The sequence below is a fragment of the Antechinus flavipes genome, chromosome 1 (genome assembly GCF_016432865.1).
Source record: "Antechinus flavipes isolate AdamAnt ecotype Samford, QLD, Australia chromosome 1, AdamAnt_v2, whole genome shotgun sequence".
NCBI lineage: Eukaryota > Metazoa > Chordata > Mammalia > Dasyuromorphia > Dasyuridae > Antechinus > Antechinus flavipes.
The window spans coordinates 552,851,779-552,869,960 of NC_067398.1; the positions used below are offsets into that span (position 1 = coordinate 552,851,779).

The window sequence follows — 18,182 nt, forward strand, 5'->3', positions numbered from 1 at the left end:
TTACAACTTTCAAGAACATCTGCTCAGATCAGTCTGAGGAAGGGGCAGAAGGAAAGGCACAAAGGAGTCCTTGACCATAGCTAGAACTAGAGAAGACATAAAACCGATTACAGTAAGAAATTCTGAGGAAAGCAATTTTGAACAAGCTTTGAATGAGAAGAAACAATTTGCTCCACCTTCCTTGGGCAGATCAAGATTGACAAGAGAAATTGAAATGATGGCAACATTTGTTCTAAAGATAGCTCCTACTGGAATGATTTATGTCATTTTATTGTAATGTTTTCCAGTTTCCCCCACTCCAACTTGTTCTATATAGAAACAACTCATTAATCACTCTATTGTATAGCATATATAGGCAGATTCTTGCCCAGCACAGAGAGTCAATAAAAACTTAAAATCTTCTTCCTTCAGGAACCTGGTCCTGACTCACAGCAGACTCATAAATTTCACTACACTGACTTTCAATTAGCCAAGAAGTAGGGCACTGACTAGCGTTTTACTTCAGGTATTATGTCTCTGCGTATTTGTATTGGCAAGGTACTCCCCTCTCCTCACCAGCTCGGAGCTTCCCTGGGGGTACCAAATAAATATTCATCCCTGATGATGGCTCTGACATGGCAACGCTGATAAAGATCAGTAGAAAACATAACAGCAGCATTCTGTACACGAGGTTAGCGTGTCAGCATCTTGCAGATGCAAGTGGAGCAATGTGCATGTGTGATGATTGGCAAATTTTCGGGAGAGATGAAATTATTGATGATGGAGAAAATAGGAAAATCTGAGGAACATGTTTCCTTCCCATCCAAAGTGGAGGGCTATGATTGGGATAGAGGGAAACAACCCAGGGTGTGCTTACTCATCTCACCATGGTTACGCTTGTACTACAAATGAACATGTGGCTTTCAGAGGCTGGGGAGGAGGCCTCTTCCTGAAGAGGGAAAATCAAGGTAGCCCTAGCCAAATGCTTAACTAGTCACCATGTGTTAGAGTAGTTTCAGCCTCCTCAAACACCCTCGAGCCCTATTCATTGTTTTTCTTATTTTAAATTCTTATTTTCTTATTCTCATTTTAAATCTGGGAGCCAGAAGAGAATTGTGTTCCAAATTTATTCACATCTCTTTCCTTTCTTCATTTTTTCCTGGTCTGCTATTTGTATTTTTTAAAATCCTATAAATAGAATCTAATTTCTGACCTAAACTCATTCCTAATTTTTTTAAATCTATTTTTTTCTCTTTCTTAAGTCATCCTGGTGTTTCTTTCTGATGATCTCTAGGTGGTATGTCAAAGTCTCTTCTATCTGGCTTTTTCCTTCATGTTACAATATTTTCCAGCAATGTTTTGGGTTTGCTTTATGGTTTTATTTGTTTTTCCTTCTGATTATTAGAATATTCTCCATCAGGTTATTTGTACCCTGAGTTTTTATTAAGGGTATTTCTCTTGAAATTGTGAGGTTTGGTCTGGAGAGTAAATCAGTCCTGTATTCTCTTTTATTATGAGTTATCTAGTTTTAAGCATTAAGAAGGTAAGAGTACATGAAAGACAAGGCTGTCCTTACTTTATTCTCAGTGAGACAATATGGTATAATTAAAAAACATCCTGAACATATTAGGGCAGTCACAGTTGTTGCCGGGACAACACCATCTACAGGGCAGATTTTATAAAATAGGGCCCACATTTTTAGCAATTGCACTTAGACATGTAGCTGTAAAGCAACTCATGCTTATGGAAACAGATAGAAAGCAGCCCTCTCACAATGGATCTAACATTGTGCCCAGACTTGTGCTACAGAAAGGTCATTCTCGTGTTTGGTTCCCATTGTACCTCATACTTCAAACAAAGTGACAAGATGCAACTTAAGAACTGAGTGAATTATATGTGTTTAGGAAAAATAATATCAAATCTAGCAATTGTATTCTTTAACAGTTTTTTTTAAAAATTAATTTAAAATTTAAAAAAATTTTAAAAGATTAAAAAATAACATAGATAAGCAAATGTAAGGTAGAGCCAGGTTTGTTCAGAGCTTCTGATACAATAGTATTATAAAAAATGGATAGACACACGCTGCTCTATTTGTCCATTTATAAATCATTTCTTATAATCTTGAAGAGAGAACCAGAGTGTTACTATGGAACTATTGACATCTCCCCTTTTTTCTTTTCTCAAGAAATCTCCTAAACTCCTTCCATACCTATCCAAGAGTGATCTTGTATTAGTTTCGTCTCTTCCCAAATGGCTAGGAACTACTAAATTCTAGGAATATAATGGCCAAGAAGCCCCTGCTAGTAGCTATTATAATATTACTGGGAATTGAGAGATATCCCTAAGGATGTATTTTCCCTATGGATTTTAATTCGTTTTAATTAACTCCTCAAAATCCTGGTCTGATTGAACTGGTTCATTGGACTGCTATAAACTTGTATAAGTTCAGGCCCAGATTCCTTCAGCTACATTTGTAATGTTCTAGTCAAAATCTTGAGCTAGAGATGCCTTAGAGATCATTTAATTTAGTCCCTTTGTTTTATAGGAAACTGAGACACAGGAAAATGAATTGATTGTCAAAGGTCATAGAGATTGTAACGAAAGGAGGTGACATGCATACTCAGTTCACTTGATTCTAAATCCAAGTCGTTTTCCAGTATAGCACAGCTTTATTTTTTTTTTTTTTGCCTAATAGTTTTTTTTTCACAATTATATGGAAAGATAGTTTTCAACATCAATTTTTGTAAGATTTTGAGCTCCAATTTTTTCTCCTTTCCTTTCTTCTCTCCCTACTCCACAAGGTAGCAAGCAATCTGATATAGACTATATATGTAACATTATATTAAACATTTCCACATTAGTCATGTAGTAAACAACAAAAAAAAAGACTCAAAATAAAAGGGAAAATCAGAAGAAAGAAAAAAAAAACCCAAAGTGAAACTAGTATGCCTTCATCTGCATTCAGTTTCCATGGTTCTTTCTCTACATGTGAATAGCATTTTCCATCACAAGTCCCTTGAAATTGTCTTGAATCCTGGTGTTGCTGAGAAGAGCTAAATCTATCATAGTTGATCATTCATACAATTTTGTTCCTTCCTCTTTTTCTTCTTCTTCCTCTATTTTCCCTCTCCCTTTCTCTCCCTTTTTTCTTCCTCTTTCTCTTTTTACTCCATACTTTCTCCCTTAACTCTACTTATTCAAGCCCAAAGTTTCAACTTGAACCGTTTTATACAAAGGTTCATTGATATCTCCCTATCAGAGTCCTCTCCTGAACTCCAGTCTTGTATTCTGTGATGGACTTCTCTGCTTGCATGTCCTCTCTCTGGACCTCCTTGATGTGATCCCAGAAAGTTTGGGAAAGGGGACCACCTTTTAAACTTTCATCATTATATTGTCTGTGGAAATATGTTTCATTTCTAAGTTCCTTGGGAACTGGCTCTGTCATTTCTCTCTTAGAGACAAATATATAATTTTCCTGACTGGGAGTTAGAAGACCTGGGCTTGAATTCTGAATCATGTATTTATTACCTATGTAATCATGGGCAAGTCATCCTTCCAGAGCCTCAGTTTCCTCATCTGTTAATCAGAAGTAATAATACTTGCACCACTTAACTCACAAAGCTATTATGGGAAAAGTCCTTTATAAATTTGAAAACTCTTTACAAACATGATCTTTCAACTGCTTCTTCCCCTGCTACCTAGTATATACTTGGTGCTTTGCCACTTAATAAATGTTCCATCAAATTGGGAACACAATATTTGCAGTTCAACTCATAAAATAAGTTTTCTTAATCTGACTACTGAGAAATTCATCTGAACTAGCTCCTGGATGAAATCCATTTGACTTGGTCCCTACTTGGCACTTAGTAAATGTTAGTTAAATGGAAGTATTTGTTGGCTTAAATAAAAATCAACTCAGTCAACCAACAAGCATTAATTCAGTCTTGCTATATGTCAGGCATTATAATAAGGACTGAGGATATAAAGAAAGATAGAAATAATCCCTGCTAATGGGGAAGATACCACATAAATAATGATACATACATATAAGATATATACATGTACATGTAAATAATATGTTTATATATCTATGAACATACAAGATACATACATGGAATAAGTGTGAACATACATAAATGTCAGTGAGTAATGTCAAAAGGGAAAGAATTATCAGCTGGAGATGACAATTCCAGGTCTCATAAGTACCACCAGCAGATTCCATGACTCAACTGACTTTTCAATGGTTTGCCATGAGCTCAGTGAGTCTCTCTAGAATAGCACATTATAGTCTTTCAAGGGTGAAAATTCCCCTTTGGCAGTTTCCAGAGTAGCATTCTCTATTTTTGTAAGTAAGCTTGAGGAAAAATGAACTCTTACACAGATACATGTGAAACTGTTATGAAGATATTTTTCTTTTTATGAAGAAAGGATATTTCTAATATATATGTATGTAATATAAATATTATACATGTGTGCATATATACACACACGTGTGTGTGTGTGTGTGTGTGTGTGTGTGTACATGAGCAAGAAAGGAGGGAATAAGGGTCTCAGACATGTCTCTTGATCCTTCAAATGTCTTTTATCGACACTAAGCTGTCTTATGGCTCATACAACATAAGAATAATATTTTAGAAAACTAGCCAGAATTAGGATCAGTAAAATTAATCTATGTCTACATAAGGTCAAACACCCAGATAAAATGGAAAAATTAAGTCTATAGACCAGATGTTTTTTAATACTTTATAAGAAGCTTGTTATGATACGGCTTATAGTCAAATCAATCTTTGATGCTTTTTGGCTTAAGTATATCATAACACTTCCAGTGTAACATTTGTAAATATCTGATATACTGCAGGTCAAATCATGTGCCTTAAAACACAACAGATTAATAAAGGAAAAACCTGATATGAAAATCTAGCTTTTTACATTATAAATTCAAAATGCCTTATGGGGTGTCCCAAAAGTCTTAGTCCTTTGGCTCTATTTGTTCAAGCCCAAAGTTTCAATTTGAACCTTTATGCAAAGAACTCCCACATTTATACCTTCATCTCAAAGGCCTCTCCTGAACTCTTGTATTCTATGATGGATTTCTCTACCTGCATGTCCTGTCTACAACTCAGACTTAAACTTCTGGTGGTAGGTGACCCAATTTTATCTAACTGTATTATGATCTAGTCTAAAATTTTTTAAATCTAAAGATAACATGAAATTTTTTTTTTAAATTGCTTTCCTGAAATCTGGGTAAACAGAATTCCCCTTATTTAACAGTTTTTTTTTTTTTTTTAACTCTGTCAAAAAAAAAAAAGGAAATGGAAATATTTCTGATAAAGTCAAACTGTGGTCACTGCTTCCTTTTCTAAAAATTCTTTAACCATCCTTTTATTAATTGATTTTAGAATTTATTAGGAATTGAATTAAACTTCATTGGCCTGCAACTCAAAGCCCAACAATTATTTTTTTTTTCTTTTATTTAATCCTATGACACTTTTCAGTTCTTCAAGATCTTTCAAAGATCATTTGGTACTTTACTACTTTCTTCAATTAGTCCTTGTGATTTGAATGCCCTTGGGAAGTTAACTTCCCTATTTATCTTGTATATCAATTTATTAGCCATTTTTGTTCCATATTTTCCAGTCTAAAAATAAATTTCCTAATCAGAAGGCAGAAGCAAGATAATAATTGAGATTTCTGCTTTCTCTGCATCATTTATTACCATAGCCACATCTATCCTAAATAGCAAGTCCTCTCCTTTCCTTGATCTTTCTCCTTCCCCCAAAAGACAGAGAGAAAAACAAACCCATTTGGTGCTCTTCTCAGCTTCAGTTTATTCTGAGAGTTAGTAATTTCAAATCCATGCCATTCTTTGGTCTTCATCTTCCATTACCTGCTCTTACTTCATTTTGGGTATTTCTTAAATCTAAAGTAGATAATGTATCCCTTGACACTTGCACTATTCTCTTTACCTATACTCTCCTCCACATGCACATATACATGTAATTTCCTCATATTTTGAAAGGTTTCTTTTTGTTTCCTCAGAATTTCATTCTTCAGAGTTTCCTCATCCCTCCTGAGTTTACTTCCCTAATAAAGTTTTAGCTCACAGAATCTTACTTACCTATACTCAATCCTTTAGAATTTGCTTTCCAAAAACCTATATTTATGTCAGACTATAGCATTCTTTCTAGAACAAATTTTAAGATGGAATAGTCACTTCTTCCTATCCTTCTATCCCAGAAATAACTACTTCTTTGTTGATGAAAACCAGATCTAAAAGAGCAATTCTTATTTGGTTTCTTCACCTTCTGAAGAATGAGATGGTCAGTGATCATATCAAGAAGTTATTAACTGTTTTATTTTTGCCAGAGAGAACTCCAGCAGACGTCTGGATAAATGCAGTGCCCAATCACTCTAACAAGCCAAGTTTGTGCTCTATTTCCCAAACTCCTCATCTCTTTCCTCTCTCTATGTTTAGGTAGTCTGTGACATACTCCAGTGACAATATGACTCTTATTTCACATTGATGTTCATCTAAGTGTTCTTCATCATGCTTTTCCTCCTAACTTCTATATTTCTGTTAACAGCCTCATATTTTTCCCAGCCAAAGATCATCCAATCTTGTCCTCTCACTTTACAGATGAGGAAACTGAGCATTGCAACAGTGAATTGACTTAGTGGATCAAAAAATCATAAATGTACAGCTGCAAGAATTTCTCGGAGGTCACTGAGTCCACCCCTTCATTTTACAGATGAGGCACAGGAAGGTTAAGAGAATTGCTGGTTGTCAAAAGTGTTCAATGTTTTAAGTGTTTTAAGGGTCTTCCTGATTCCCTACTCATCATTCTAGCCACTATTACCTTTGCCTTAAGTCCTACAGATAGTAAATACCAGATTCAACTCTGGGTTTTCTGACCCTAAATTGCCTGCACTTTGTGTTATAATGCCTACTTCTTTCCTCTGAAGCCTTTGCTTTCAAACAGTTGACAAGTCTTGTTGGTCCCATCCCCAATATATTTCTAACTGGTTCCCATATCTTCATTCTCTACCTGCTTCAATATGCCCTTTGCACTATTGTGAACCACCTTCAATGTCTATCCGCTGTACACTAAATAAGAGACAAATTTCTTTTCCTGCAATTTAATACCCTCCAGCCTCATTTCAAGTTAATCTTCTCTGTGAACATAAGCTCTGGGTGAACCAGACTAGTCCCTATTGCTCACTCTCATCGTGCCATCTTCCTCCTTGACCCAAGTTCTGCACGCTGATCCCCATGCTTTACACAGACTTTTCTGTACATGTTCTCCTTTAAGGTACGACTCAGGTGCTTACTTTTGCAATGATCTTTGCATCCAGCAGTGATTCTTCTGTCCTTATTTCTCTCTGCTTGATCTCTTATGTACTTAATCATCATTTGTTATAATTGTGTTAACTTTTGTATGTGTGTGTGTGTATTACAATTCCTTCACCCCCCCCCACCCCCTGCACAAACACACACACATCATAAATTACTTGAGGACAGGACCTATGGTATTGTTCATTTCTATATTTCTATATCTAGTATATAGAAGATGCTCTATAAATGTTTGTTGAACAAATGTTTGTTCAACTGAATTATTGCTGGAGGGATGACTGTCAAACTTGCAAAAATTGACATGCTCAAACCTCATGATGATGAGATCTATTTCATAATAATGGGAGAAGCCTGGTGGTACAGAAAAGGCTTTAGGCTAAAAATATCCAACTTCAGGTCTCAGCTCTGTCACCTGCTGTTGTGTGATGTTGGATAAATTACTTCAAGTCTCTAAACCTTAATTTCATATTTATAAAAGGAGGGAATTAGACTAGATTTTCTCCAAGAACACTTTTGTATTAGATTTTTCTTCTATTTGCTATAATGTAAATAAGGAGTCCATCATCTTGGACATTTTTTCTCAAAGGAAAATTTATATTGCCACGGTCTTGTTATAATAATGTATCAGACATCAGTCAGCAATACTAGACTTTGTAAGAATCAGATAAATAACTTGGTCTTAAGATCACAGGATAATAGATTTAGAATTGGGAGGAAACTCAGAGGAAGCCAACTTTTTCAACCCCTCATTTCACAGATCAGAGAAACTGAGGCTTAGGATCCTTAAGTGATTTACTCAATGCTATACAGATAATAAATGTTAGCTGTTAAATTTGAACTCAGGTTCTCTGACTCCAGAGCCATTACTTTTTCTATAGTACCTTGCTCTCAGGTTTTCAAGCTAATTTATTTCCAGCTTTCCATTCTGTTGCTGTGTATGGTACCAGATACCAGATTTGTTTAGGAGTGCATGTGTGTGTGTGTGTATGTATGTTTATGTGTGTGTAATCATTCATCTTGTTTGCCTTACACACTAGCTGCTCCCATTCTTCCCTTCAAACTGTTCCCTATTGAATCACTTCTATCACCATCATTACTTTAGCAAAGCATTTAATCAAAATGGTAACAAACCCTGACCTGATGGTATCAAAGTAATAGCTTCATTATCAAAGACTGAGATCTTCATTCAATCTCTATTTTAGTCCTCTCAAACAGTAAAAGTAAGCCCTAATTCATGTTGTCCACAATTTTCTCATTCCTCAGGCCTGTCTGGTTCTCAGGCTGATAAAAGTAAAATTTGTTCATAAACATTCAGGTTCTTGGTAAAACTGAGTTTAGACGTATGTAGATAACTCACTGCTTTTTTAGGAAATACTATTGAAATTTGGGGTGCCTTTCTTTGTTATAAGTACACAAGGAACCAAAGAACATAGAACTCAAGTTTATGGCTTTCTTGCTCCCAGGTTATGAAACTCCATTGGGTTTTAGTCTGTCCCTACAATTCTGAGTCCTAGGCTTGAAGTGAATGAAGGGCAGGGGAAATACTCTAGAAGCCACCCTCATATGGATCAGAATAATTATAAAACATTGACTGTATTATATATACACGAAGTGGTGCAGAGGATAGAGCACTGGTCCCAAAGTCAAAAAGTACTGAATTAAATCTGACCTCAAAACCTTATTATGTGTGTGACTCTGGGCAAGTCACTTCACCCTGTTTACCTCAGTTTCCTCACCTGTAAAATGAGCTGGAGAATGAAATAGCTACCACTATAGTATCTCTGCCAAGAAAACCCCCAATGTGTCTTGAAAAGTCAGACACGAATCAGACATAACTGAAGTGATTTAACACAACAACAGTAACACTATATCAATGGTACATCACTACCATCAGCCTCCACAGCAGTAGAGAGACTAACATGATTTTGGACATCACTTAATCGCTTCTCTGTGATGCTCTAAACTTGTGCTACCCTATACTTGTTCTTGTGTCATCGTCGCCAGTGGATCAATAGAGCTGAAAGGAGCAGCACATCTAGTCCAGCCCTTTCATTTTTCAGATAATGAAAACTGAAGCCCACAGGATTTTAATAATCTGCCCAAGGTCAGTAAAATCAGAATTTAATTCAGGTCTCCGACTCTAAAACTAGGGTTCTTTCAATAGTACCATCATTTAGATTGGACAAATAGTGCTGTGCCTAGGCCAGAATCTCAATGTATTGTCAAGAACCTTGATTGACTCAGAATGAACTTGTTCTTGCCACTCTAATAGTCTAAAAGGATTAGTAAGTATAGAGAAAATACTAATAAAAATTTTTACATTTATCCCTTCTTTTTATTGGGGTTAAGGATGCAGCATCCCTGAGATCTAAAAATCTGCATAAAAATTTTTGTCCCTTGTCAGGCAAGAAGTCTGATTTTTTTTTTCTTTTTCTTTCATGAAGTATTTATAGTACCTTACTGTAAAATTTGGGCTAAGAATTTGGTGTGTTGTCTACTGGTCTTTGCATGTCTTTTGGGGTTTCCTCAAAAATCCCTAAAATTGTTATTTAATTCTTTATATTGACCTGTGATATAGAGAAACCACAGTGGGGAAAGTCACAATGTGGAAGAAAGTAGAATAAGAGACATATACACATTGTAGCATCTCTTTTATCCATTCATAGCCAATATTCCTACCTCTTCCTACTTTGATTTCTCTGTAATATTTATTGTTCATATTATATATTTTTCCACTTTCTCATTTACTACCTTGACTTATTTATTTTCTAATTGTGTGTGTGTGTGTGTGTGTGTGTGTGTGTGTATGTGTGTGTGTGAGAGAGAGAGAGAGAGAGAGGAAAGAGAGAGAGAGAGAGACAGAGAGACAGAGACAGAGACAAAGAGAAAGGCAGAGAAAAAGAGTCAGAGAAAGAATCAGAGAAAGAGAGAAAAAGGCAGAGAAAAAGAGTTAGAGAAAGAGAGAGAGAGAGAGAGAGAGAGAGAGAGAGAGAGAGAGAGAGAGAGAGAGAGAGAGAAAGAAAGAGAGATTCCAAATGGATAGTAAACTCATCTGGGTTAGGGACTTAAACTTTGAATTTCCCACATAACCAAGGAGTTCTGGTAATACTCCCTCCTTTCTCAGCTCAGCCACTAAAATCCTCTGCTTTCTTTTAAAACTCAGTTCAACTCCACCCTTCTGAAAGGAGTCTTTCCTGTTTGTCCAGCTGCTAAAGCCTTCCCTTGTCAGATTACTTTTATATACTTCTGATGTAACCTATATGTGCTCCAGATGCTTATATACTATCTTCCTGATTATAATGTACATTCCTTAAAGCAGAGATGGTTTTTTGGTTTTTTACAACTTTTCTTTACATTCTCAGCACTTAACTGAGTCACACACACACACACACACAGAGAAATACATACTATATGTTCTCTCTCTCTCTCTCTCCCCCTCCCCATATATATTATTTTTACATACACACAAACACCACACAGAGTATATATGTGTGTGTGTGTGTGTGTGTGTGTGTGTGTGTGTGTATGTGTGTGTGTATGTATTTATTCATAGATACTTATTTTTGGTTATTTTTGTTGCTGGATAAATAATAGGTGTGCAAATAAGCACTCAATACACCCTAGATGACTTTAATCACCCTGAGTCAGATGCTTTCTCCAGTGCCAAAATCATTGCCTGCTAAGGCAATCAAAAAACTGAGTCAATCCCTTCAGGTCACAAAGCTCCTGTTATGTAGCTCCCCATGTACCTCCCCAGCTACCAAGCAGTGAAGGGCCACCAAGGAGAAGTAGCTTACTACACCTGCCTTCTGTGGCTCTTGGCTCAATGTAGTGGATTGAGTTAAGGACACCATCACAATAAGAACACAAAATTCAGCTCTTCCCTAGCCATCCAGAGGCCTACTTACATATAATCTTGATTTTATCCTTTACACACACACACACACACGTACACACACACACACACACACACACACACACACACATACACACTGTGGTCAAATTATCTATTCCATTAAGCTCTCTCTGTGAACTGACTCTTCATATTGTTTGCTATTTAGCTTAAGTCTATTAAACTGAATATTGTATACATTATTATCCCCTAAAGTACTTTACACAATTGGTTTTAGTAAAGCAAGGTCAGAGCCCACTGAGCTGGAAGCTATCTCACTGGGACTGGCTTTTCCCCAGAAATATAAAACAGCTCCTTTCTCCTATTCCTCCATCATTCCCAGAGGAACAGGATTTTACGTCAGTGAAGTATATATTAATTAAAGGCAAATGAAAATGTCCTCATTGTTCCAATGAATTTAGCTCTTACAGGCTATTTTCTTCGGGATCGCCTGCCTGGATGACGTGTTGAAAGAAATGAGAAGAAATAAAGACTTTAAGTGGGTAGCTGCCTCTAGAGATCTTCTCTTCACAAGCTTGGTTTTTCCTATCTCCACAGTAAGTCCTCAGTGTAAATAAAAGACAGAGTTCAAATCCAGATGTTTCTGCCATTTAATCCAAGGCACTAGATATAAATATATCTAGATATATTATGCATTTGTATATATACAATAAATTATGCACATATACACATTTTTGTGTGCTTCTTGTCATGCATATGTGTGTATGTGTATATATACCTATTTATATATTATATATGAATATTGGGATTACAGGGATTATAGCCAGGCTTCTTGACAACTCTCTTTTGATACTCCAGTTTGCTGCTGCATGAAGCTGCCTCAGTAACAAGACTTTTAAGAGCCCTTCTATTCAGAAACCAGACTCACCTCATTTAAATCAATGTAGAGAACCCAAGTGTGGAATGAGTTGGTTCCCTAAATAAACAGGTAGTCACTTGTCCTGCATAATTTTCATTCTTTTGAATCAGATTTTAAAGTCTGTGCATCTAACACCTGTATAGGACTCCCCTGTGAGTCTCAGAGGGAGTATCTGCTGAGCAATTTCCTGGGGCAGTTAATACAAGTCATAAAGATGATTTATTTTCCAGGAAAAGTACCTGAGGCTTCTATTGCAAAGTTTTAAAGCAATTCAGAGAGATTACCTCATTTTACCTTCACAACAACACTGTGGAAAAGATGAGGAAATTGAAGTTGAGGGATTTAAAGTGATTTCTCCCACTGTCTTCTCTTATTCACTCAACTTGCATTGAATCCTCTCTTATGATAGGGAAAAACAATTAAGCAAAAGCATCCAAAATATTGTTTGACAATATATAAATTATCCCAATTTAATGTCCTCTATCCCCACCTGACCTTTACCTTCTGTCAAGTAAAAAGTTTGTTTCATTGTCTGTTTTACTTAATCTTCATGTGATTTTTTGAGTTCATCTCTCTTTTAGAGATCTTTCCATTTATATTGTTTTATTTGAGGTGAATCTCTTTTTCTTGGTTTTGCTTACCTTTCTTTCTCCCCATCAATTCATATAAATTGCCCCACGTTTCTTTGAATTCTTCATAGTCATCATTTCTTACTGCACAATGGTAGTTCATTATATTCCCTGGGCACTTATTCTTAACTGTTCCTCAACTAATGGGTCCCACTTTGTTTCTGGAAGAGGTTTTTTTTTTTTGCTTTGTTTTGATTATTTGGGGTTTTTTTTTCCTGCCATAGAGAGTAAATATTGTGAAATAAATGAGACCTCTGTGTGAGGCAGCAAGGAAAGAAAAAAATGCATTGGTTTTTAGAGTTGAAGGTCCTAACTTCAAATAAATTGCTCTGATGTTTGCTTCCTGTGTGACTTTGGGTAAATAATTTTACTTCCTTGATCCTCTTACTTTGTCTTTATCTTTATCTTCATCTTTGTCTTTATCTTTGACTTTTGGGGTGGGGCAAAGCATTAACCATAGCTTTGAATTTCATAGATGTAAGATTTCAGTCTCATTAGCTTTGCCAACATTTTCCTATCAAAATGAGGCAACGAAGGACCAGAATTTACTAGTCTCAGTTCCCACAGATTTTGCACAGATAGAAGGAAGTATTGCCACTGGGACCAGAAATTGAGTCTTGGAGACACTAAAGCTCCCAATGGATCTTCCAGGCTAGCCCAGACAGGAAAATCAGTACTTGGTTTCTGCATAGAGGATGTTTTTGTTTATCCTGTCAATATGCATGGCATGATGTGGGGAAAATGTATTGTTCTAGAAATCAGATAGATTAAGGTTCTATTTCTTGCTTTGTCACTAAGTATGTGACCTTTTGTGAGATTGAGCTTCTTAGAGTCTTGGTTTTTTCGTTATTAAGTCAAAGGTTTGAATTATATGATATTTAATATCTTTCTCTCTCAAAAATTCTGTATTGCATAAGAAATTCCTCCAATAAACTGCAAGCTACTATTTTTTTTTCATCATATCTCTAGCAATCAGCTAATCTTCTGAAGCACTAAGTGGTTATGACTTATTTAACCTGGGATCACCCAGGCCCTTAACTATTTATCAGAGATAGCACTTCAACTGAGGTCCTTCTATATTTCTTTCCATTAATTACAGGATGCTTGTTATTGGGACACAATAATCAGCTGACATATATAATATATTCATATAAATGAAATATTAATGTTAAAAATACAATCATTATTGTTATATATTGTGTATAATCATTAATGTTATATATTGTGTATAATAATATGTCCTATTTGTTTAATATTATATTATTTATTGTATTCATTAATATTTGAATATGTGTTGAATGGAATACACAAAAAAATTTCTTCTTAAAGGATGCTAGAATAGGATTATAAGATGCAAAGGCTCAGAGAAGTAGGGATTCAGAGCTAAAAATCTCTGATTTAGAGGTCAGTCTAAACTCCCCTACCACCACCACTAACACCTCATTTTATGGAAGAGTAATTGAGGTCCAGATATGTTAAGTGGCTTGTCCAAGATTATACAGGTAAAAACAGAGTTGGATTATTAAACCAGGTCCTCTGATTCCAAATCCATCCACATCCATAGTACACTGTGCTGTCATCCCTCAACTTCTGCAGACCCCCAAACTACCAAAAAGTCCACAAACTAAAAAGAAAGGAAGGATAAGCTTAAGTGAAAAGAGTAAATATAAATAATCACACATATAACAACTTATAGGAATGGAAACTCACAGCAGCTTTCCAGAGAGTTGACTGGCCAATAAAATACCAAGGAAGTGATGAGTTTTGAAAAACATAAGGTTTGTCAGGGGAAAATTCTTTGGGGTATAGGGAGACTATTGAAGTAATATCTAGAGTCCTAGCATCAAGACTAAGCAATCTTCAATTGCATTGGAAAGATATTCCACAATACTGAAGGTTTTTTAAAAGCACATTTCTATTTGTGTTTAAAAGTGCCCATTATATGTTTGACATTGAACTGTGTTTTGGGAATACAAAGGCCAACCTGAAGCATCCCTTAGCAGTGGGAAGATGGTGTTCTCTTTGACAGTACTGGGGAAGTTGTGCATCAAGGAAAGATAATTCAGTTTTGGACATGTTGAATTTAAGATATATGTACTGGAATATAATTCAAGATGTATGAAAAACAATCAGAGATATGAGACTGGAGATCAGTAGAGAGATTAGAATAGGAGAGGTAGATTTAACGGTCATCAGCATAAGATGATAATTAAATCTATAGGAGCTGATGAAATCATCAAGTGAAATACTACTGAGAGAGAAAAGAAGAAAACCCAAGATAAAGTTCTGGGGAACACCTACGGTTATAGGGTACGATCTGGATGATGATCTGGCATAGGAGATTGAGATGGACTGCGATAGATAGGAGAACCAGGAGAGAGAGGAGTCCTGTAAACCTAGAGAGAAGATCAAGGAAAAGAGTGTGAACAAGAGCGTCAAAGGATGTTGAGAGGTCAAGAAGCAGGACAAGACCTTGCCTTTAATGCTTACTACCTATATGACTTTGCAAAAGTCACTTCATTCATCTGTAAAATGATGGAGTTAGACGAGATGGACCTCTGAATCTATATTTCAATGATACCTATTCCTCCTGTTCTATGTGGACACAAAAAGATGGTGAATTGATTATTGAACCAATCTCTAGAAGTCATATAAGAAAATCTCTCCTCCATTATACTTTTCCGGCATTTATGGAAGAAATTATTGTTGTTTGTTTATTTGTTTTAACCTATTCCTATTTCCCCTTAATTCTTTAATTTTTAATGAATAATCTCAGAATTTCTTCAGTTTTTTAAAAACAATGCTAACCTATGCTAACATCATCATTTTTTATGTTTTCTTCTAGTTTGTGTTTATGACATTCTGGACAATCTATGTGTATGACCGAGAGCTAGTTTATCCTGAATTCCTGGATAGAATTTTTCCAAAATGGTTCAACCATGCTATGGTGAGTTCTTTTATGCTATGGAAGGGGAAAAAAGGAATGAAAGCTGAAAGTCAATAACATGTGCACTGAATTTTTCAATGTGACATTATGTAGATTTCTAAGAAGTTGCTTAACTGCTCTTTCCATCATTTTATTTAAAGATCATATCTAATGGTACAAAGTAAATTCTGGCGTGATAATTCCCTGAAGAATAACTTTAGTGATTGCCAAATTTCTGAGGAAGTCATTGAAAAGATGTGTGACCATAAAGGCATGGCAACATTGAGACAGCTACAATCCTGAAGGAGAAGCAGTTTCTGCAAGGAACGCATTATGACATGCCAAATGGTTAGGAATTTAGCTGAGTAATGACTTCCATATATAGAAGACAATTCCCCAACCCCACCCTCACCAAACTGGGGGGAAAAAAAGAGAATGAAGACTGTCTGATAGCTCAGCAGTTTCTAGCCAACAAATCTGCAGGACTGCATTGTTTGGAGAAAATAATAATTCACAAAGTTCAATCAAATTGACAGTCTTTAATTAAGCACTTACACTATGCCTGATATACTGGTAGACAGAAAAGCAAAAGGAGTTTGACCTCAAGAAGTTGACATTCTATCAAGGGAAGAGAATATGTCTCTATGTGTACATGCATACATATATGTGTCTGTGTGTAAAAACATACATATATACACACAGTATGTGTGTGAAAGAGGCAGCTGTTGGCACAGTGGATAATGCTGGACCTGGAATAAAACCTGAGCAGAAATCTGATCTTAGATATCTATTAGCTACATATAACTCTGGGCAAGTCACCTAATGTCTGTTTGCCTCAATTTCCCTGCAAATAATAATAATGCCTTCATCTCAGGGAAGTTGTAAGGCTCAAATAAGATAATATTTATGAAAGCATTTAGTGCAGTGCCTTGCACATAGTAGGAACTACATAAATCCTTATTCCCTTTTTCTATTCAAAATAAAAATAAAAAATAAATGTAGTTTGGAGTGCAAGGGCACTAGCAGCCTGGGGCATTGGGGAGTGGCAGCACACTGATAATCAGGAAAATCTTTGTATAGAAAATGGTTTTTAAAATGTGTTTTCAAGAAGTGAATCAGTTCTATAACCCAAGGAGAGACAGCTATAGTTTATACAGTGATTAAATGTGTACAAAGCATTTTCCTCTAGAGAATCATATGAGATTAGGAGGACAAGTATTCTTATACCTATTTTATAGATGAGGAAAAACAGCAATCTAATGAACAATGTTGGGTTTGGAGTCAAGAACATTGGGGTTCATATCTTGCCTCAAACTCCTACTATCTGGGTGACTGGACAAGTCACTTGACCACCCTTGACCTCACTTTTCCATATGTAAAACGAGGCTGTGGGATTTGATGATCTCCAAAATTGCTGCCAAAGCCCAAACTCAGATGGTCAGACTCCAATTTGATGCTTATTACACCATATCTCAGTGGGAATAAAATTAGGACAGGCAGTTTTGTCCTTCCTGTACCCTTACTCTCTTAAGAGATGAAATAATTACCATAATTGTCAGTTTCAATTATAGAATAAGGATGAGACATCAAATCAATAAGCATATATTAAGATCTATAATTTGCCAATCACTATGAAAAGCAAGAAAGATAAAACTAATCCACACCTTCAAGGAGCTTATAATCTCATAGGGGAAACAACAGGTAAACAGCTCTGTATAAATACAGGTTAAAATGAGGAGAGCCGGGAGGGAAGGTTATAAGATCAAGGGAGAATGGGAATGGCTTTTTGCAGAAGGTGGGATTTTAGCTGAGATTTGAAAAACTTGATAAACAAAGATCTCTTTTATTGGTTCTATCAAGGACTAAGAATGTCCTTAGAACCAAGAACTAGACTATTTTGCAGAGTTGTTGTAAGGATACAATATGGTAATGTATTTTAAAATGCTTTGTAAATGTAACAGTGTCTAATTCCAGCTCTTATATGCAGACTGAAATGTAAAGCAGCTTATGACAGTCTAGAGGGAGATGGGAAGCTTGGGGAAGGCCAAGGGAGGGGGACTAGAGTTATGGGTTATGACAGAGCTGGGCATCAGAATCACTGGAGCCCAAAAGCTAACTAATCATTAAAAGTCTTATCTCAGCTTCTCAGTGCTTGTAAATGGATTTCTGTATCTAGCTGTCATTTATAAAGAAGACTCAAATTCTGAATTGTTAAGGACATCAAGGAATTTGTAAAACTCAAAAGCAAATGGAAAATCTGTATTACTAGAATGTCTTTCATTTTTTCATGAGTTATATGATTTTGGGAGTCTGCAATTTATCCTTATATAAACCTCAGAAAACTATGTAAATTCAGGATTATCATTATTAATCTTCAAATCTTCTTCTCATTTGGACATATAGTTTTACACAAGTACCTTCATTTATAAAATATCTCACTTGATCCTAAAAATAACCCCATGAGATAGTATGGGCAATTATTACAACCCTTATTTTTCAGTTAGGGAAATCAAAGATCAAAAATG

General features: G+C 35.8%; 1 protein-coding gene across 2 annotated transcripts in view; it reads left to right on the forward strand.

Annotated features, from left to right (window-relative positions):
- The window catches only part of ADTRP (androgen dependent TFPI regulating protein), a 104,487-nt gene that overhangs the window by 6,196 nt on the left and 80,109 nt on the right, over positions 1 to 18,182 (forward strand). For both annotated transcript variants that reach the window (XM_051970684.1, XM_051970685.1), the window contains exons 2-3: positions 11,645 to 11,779; positions 15,577 to 15,678. In XM_051970684.1, coding sequence (XP_051826644.1) covers positions 11,645 to 11,779; positions 15,577 to 15,678 — 237 coding nt within the window. The remainder of the gene's footprint in view (positions 1 to 11,644; positions 11,780 to 15,576; positions 15,679 to 18,182) is intronic.